The sequence below is a fragment of the Prosopis cineraria genome, unplaced genomic scaffold, assembly GCF_029017545.1.
Source record: "Prosopis cineraria cultivar Desert tree isolate PC_DT_omini unplaced genomic scaffold, ASM2901754v1 PC13, whole genome shotgun sequence".
Taxonomy (NCBI): domain Eukaryota; kingdom Viridiplantae; phylum Streptophyta; class Magnoliopsida; order Fabales; family Fabaceae; genus Prosopis; species Prosopis cineraria.
Genome location: NW_026555344.1, coordinates 1,143,082 through 1,148,589, shown reverse-complemented (window position 1 = coordinate 1,148,589; position 5,508 = coordinate 1,143,082). Strand labels below are relative to the sequence as shown.

Here is a 5,508-nt window from a genome sequence, read left to right as displayed (position 1 = left end):
TTTGGAGATTAATTGATTTTGATGAATAATACTTCTTGAATTGAATCTGAATACTATTACGTACTTGAATTTCCATTTGCTTTGAGAATTGTGATTTTGAATATGAATCCTTAAATTGTCTAATATTTTGCACGTTTTGAATCTAATTAAACAATTAAGAACTCAATAATTTATTCAACATGAGATTCAACCCAATAATAAATTGAGCTCCCAATCAAGATTTCATTTTCGCTCTCGCTACTCGAAGGGCATTGTGTTGCCCAAATAACAACTGGTTGTGCATTGTGATCAATAGCAGCATGTTTCAATTTTTTTTTAATCCCTATAAGATGAGGATTACACTTGTTTTTTTTTTTTATAAGCCAAACTGAACCTAACAACTATATGTATATAACATTTTTATATATTGTGGAATATATATGTTGTATATATTATTGTTGAAATTGTACAGATTGACTGCAATTTTTTTCTTCTTGCTTTTAATGGCATTTCATTGGTATATTAAATCACTTCTCCATATATATAATTACGCTCATTAAAAAATTTACTTTTAAAAATTAAAAATATTAAAGAAAGCCGGGGGCAAGCTTGCATGAGGCAAGAAAAAAGAAGAAAAAGAAGGGGGGGGGTTGGGGAGCCAGCAAGCCACAACTACATGACAAATAGACTCGTTGGTTACCGAATCAAATATTAAACCGCACATAACCAGTGCGAATTCATCGCATCAAATCAACGATAAAATGATAATCCATCGAGATTTAAAAAGAAAATATATATGCTAGGTTGGTAATAACATTCGAAACACTTCAACCTCCACGTAGAGGTTCGCCAACAGGACAGGACCAATCAACTCCCTTCTTTATCAAGCCAAAATGAGCACATTACCTTTATGAGAACTCCCATGGTGTCACTTCTTGGTGTTGTACATGGACTCCACCTTTCCATCATTCCCTCCAAGCAACAAGTATTTATCCTTCCTGGTCAATCCAGTGCACTCAAACCCCAGCACATCACCCAGCACCCTCTGCACATGATTTGCCACCTCAATCGACGACTTCCCTCCGGCCTTACACGACATCTCCTCCGGCAGGCGATCAAGGAACGTGATCTCATAAACGGGCCTTGGGTTCATGAAGAAGAAATAGGGGTCCCAGAACTTGACCCCACGCACCGTGGTCCCATAGAACATGCTCTGCTTGCAATTTACTGCCACCGGCACGATCCTGTCGCTCATCTCTGCGAACAAAGCAGAGAAACGCAGCAAGAAGGGCTCGCGGCATGTGGTCCCCTCCGGGCACACCACCAGGTCACCTTTCTGGAGGAGCTCGGAGATGCGGGCAGCGTCGGCCGCACGATCTCGGGTCAGGGCGATGGCTGGGATTGGAGAGAGGAACCTTGAGAGCTTACTTACGCTGTAGGTGACGCAGGAAACTTTGCGTCCAAGGGCGATGGCAATGACGATGGGGTCGAGGGCGGTGCGGTGATTGCAGACGTAGAGGTTTCCGGGAGTTCCTGGGGACGGCGGAGGAGGGCGGTTGCCGCGGATGACGAGCTTGATGCCGAGGAGTTCGTAGGTGTAGCGGACAATGCGTTCTGGGAGAGGGAGGTTGAAGTAGACACGGATGAGGGAGAGGATGAAGCCAAATGGGAGCCACAGGTAGGTGATGATGGCATTAAGTGGCGTTGGGCTCTTCACTAAGCGACCGTCGTGGAAGATAAGGCGACTCTTGAGACGGTCCAACGGGACTGGTTTGGCAGTTTTGCTTGGGGGCACCATGTAGCCCTCCTGCATTAGCCATGTTATGACGGATTAGAGCAACAACTAATCAAAGTTCTAAAGATAAAACGAAAACTGGAGTAACATTAATGGACTGCAATTGAAAATGCAGTTTACATATAATTTCAATAAAAAATTAACGAAACATACCGCTGTTTCTACAATTAATCAATCATCTCTTGTTGTAAATTGTAATAATAAAATAGTACATCAATAATATAACTTAAAGTTTCAAACATTTTATGATAAATCACATCGATATGCTGTGTCAAGTAGTAGCCTCTACGCTGTTAACCTGTAGAGCTCCAGAAATGTACCATTTATCATCCCATATAAATGACCAATATACAACAACAACAACAACAACAACAAGCCTTTATCTCACTAGGTGGGGTCGGCTACATGGATTGCAAGACGCCATTGTGCTCTATCATTTATCAAGCTTTTAGGAATATTATTAATTAAGAGATCGCACTCAACAACTTCCAAGAGTGTTCTCTTAGGCCTTCCTCTACCTCTCTTAATCAGACTCAAAGTTATATGTTCCACTCTTCTCACTGGTGCCTCCCTTGATCTTCTTTGTACATGTCGAAACCATCTCAACCGATTTTCTACCATTTTTTTCTCAATAGGTGCCACCCTCACTTTTTCGCGTACGTGCTCATTTCGAATTTTATCTTTACGTGTATGTCCGCACATCCATCGTAACATTCTCATCTCTGCTACTCCAACTTTATACTCTTACTGTCCCGTTAGAGCCCAGCATTCACTACTATATAATATTGCCAATATAGTAGCGAATTGTGGAAATAAAAAGCAGATCAAGTTGTGTAAGATATAAATGCCAATTGAACGAAATAAAAAAATATGATATTTGTAAAGTCATCAGCCATGAGATGAAATAAACAATGAAAAAATAATATTCAGATCAAAAGTGCATCAAATAATTATCTCATAAAGGGGAAAAAAGGATGATATATTTATAAAGTGTGTTTTGTTTTTCTATTGTTAATTTACAACTTGTATTGGAAAGGTGGGCAACTTGAACATGAAGTATTGTTAATTTACAACTAATCCGCGCGCAGGGAGAGCCTTGTTATGGAGGGGAAGGTTACCAACCCATGGCTACATTAATTAGAACGGTTTTATTTATGAATGGGCCACTAAATGTCTAAGCTGGCAGTTAGTTGAGGATGGTTAAGACGCTGGGTCCCACTTGGTTCAGATGGGGCCACCAATCTTCGGTCTAGAGAGAATGAAAAGAAACTAATCCTACATGCTCATCCGTACAACCCTACCCCTGATTGCTCATGCATGCCCCTCGGACAAGCTAATTGGGAGGGAAATGAATTCTGCAAGGCCTATACGGTTCCTGATCTACCTGGTTAGCAAAGTGTAAATACACTTAACAAAGTATCCCACATGCTATGTGTTCATTATAATGGACATAATGGCCCGAAAGAGGGAGAATATGCATCGATTTTTTTTTTTACATTTTATTTTCAATAGAAATAGATGCCATACGTACTGTAGGGTAAAAGAGGAGAGTCTCAAAATATCGATGTTGTTGGTCTGAATTTCCGATCCGAACTTTTAGTCAATATCTTCAGATTCACTACTCTGAAATTTACGAATTATTTCACATGCCGAGTCAACTAAAGTGAACGCTAGTGGTTAATTTAAAAGAAAAATCGAAAAATATCATATCCTTGTTCACAACCAACAAACCAATATGACTCAAGCATAATATGAAATGGAATTATCCGGTTAGTTCGCATATATCAGCGAACTTAAGCGACTACGACATCTATTACGCCCAAGGGCGCACGCAATGCATCTAATCGCTGATTTGGTGGGCAAAAAGCACAGAAAAATAGCCTGCCTGTCCTACGTATGTATGCTATTGAACAGAAAACGGATGGCAAACAACATGTAATACATGATATTTAGTTTACCTTACAAATTAATAAATTATTTTTACATTCATATATTATATTCTCTAAAAAGAAGCCCTGAATTTGAACGCATCAGACGTTTGCCAATTTTTTTTTTTATTTATGAAGGACATTTGCCAATTGTTACTTTCGAAAGTTTCACGATTAAATCCTTTCTAATGATTAATAGATATTATAATTAGCCAAAATCAAAGTAAATCTTAATTACAATTATCCGGAAAGGCAACAGTGTAACTTTGAAAGCACAACGTAGTAGAATAAAAACGTAAGCGTAATCAGGAGCTTGAGGCGGCCCAACCAAAAAAAAAAAAAAAAAACATAAAAATGTGTAAGGCTAATCAGAAGAGTTACCTTGCAAATAGCCATGAAATCGTGGTCCGATTTGCGGTCTCCGATCCCAATATCAGGCGACTCATCACCGAACTCTTTCAGAATCGCGAGCCTCTTCAGTTTGCCCACCAACACCCCAGGCTTCTTCACGAACCCCGTAGCCTTCTTCGTCTTTGGATTCACCTCAATCTCTGTTCCCAGCACCTTGTCCCCGCCGAGAAAATCCCTCACGAACGGCTCCACCATCACGGTCGGATTCGCCGTGATCACCACCTTCCTTTTGCATCGATCAAACACCTCATAACTTTCCGATCTCACATCGGCGGCGTAAAACCTGCACAACAGACATACTTCAAGTTCAGAGCACGAAATATGATAATATTGAAAAACAAAAGGAAAGGAAAGCACACACAACGGACACAGAGTAAAGCCACCATTACTGCGAGCTTAGGAGAGTAAATAAGAATATTAACGGGATATACCGAGGAAGAACGGCGCGTGAAGCGAGTTCGATGTCACGGATTTTGACGCCAGCGAAGGAGATGAAGATGAGGATTTGGATGCCGATGGCTTCGGAAATGAAGAGATATGCAACGATTACAAGCGGAAGAGAGAGGAGGAGGATGAGCCCTCGGAGTAGGCTGCCGGCTTCTATGGCGACGAGCATGAAGTATGGGACGGAACTTCTGGAGATCAGAAGAGTGCCGTCGAGGTCGGCGGCTATGGACTCGTACGATGTCGCCGTCGAGCCGTTGCATTTCGTTATAGCCGGGAATTCTCGTTTCGGTTTCGCCAACGCCATTCTTCTCCAAGACTCTCACACCCTAACTACCCTATATTTTTCTTCTCTTCTCCTCCTTCTCTGTCACTCTCTCTAAATGCGATCTGTGGTATCTGTTTTTACTTGTAGCGAGAGAAACTGTGAGGCGGGTTTTGCAGGAATAAGCAAGTGGCAACGTTGGGTTTTAAATGAGGCTCAGGCTCTTCAGCTCTGTGAAAGTGACAATTACGTCAAAGACCCATATTTTGAAGCATTTATATAAATGAAATAATTTCAGTTTTATGAATAACGAAATAATTTCAGTTTTCAAAAATTTTAATTTTAATAAATATTCAAAAAGTTAAATGCTTTTATGAATAACGAAAAATAATTTCTTGAGTTTAAAGGTTTGTGTAATAAATCACAGTTGATTAGCCCAAAGATACACACAAGGCATAGTACACTTATGACAAAATTAATAAGTTGCTTCTCAAGGATGATAAAATTTATATGCACAAATAATAATGTAAGAAAGTCACCATTATTTTTTTATTTGAATTTGTTTTTCGTTTTCCCTATAATTAATAAGTAAGTGACTTTCAAACTTCCTAAAACATTAAGTACTCCGCAAAATTAATAAGTTGTTTCTCAAGGAGTATTATTTTTTATTGGACTGAAAATATTAA

The 5,508-nt window shown here is 39.8% G+C and overlaps 1 protein-coding gene across 1 annotated transcript; it reads right to left on the bottom strand.

The window, feature by feature from the left end:
- Positions 1–656: 656 nt before the first annotated feature.
- LOC129291605 (probable glycerol-3-phosphate acyltransferase 8) lies at positions 657–5,012 on the bottom strand. The gene is made up of 3 exons (XM_054929062.1): positions 4,545–5,012; positions 4,084–4,396; positions 657–1,786 (listed from the first exon to the last, which is right to left on the bottom strand). The coding sequence occupies exons 1-3, from the start codon at positions 4,862–4,864 to the stop codon at positions 908–910; spliced, it is 1,512 nt and encodes a 503-aa protein (XP_054785037.1). The 5' UTR covers positions 4,865–5,012; the 3' UTR covers positions 657–907.
- Positions 5,013–5,508: the final 496 nt, after the last annotated feature.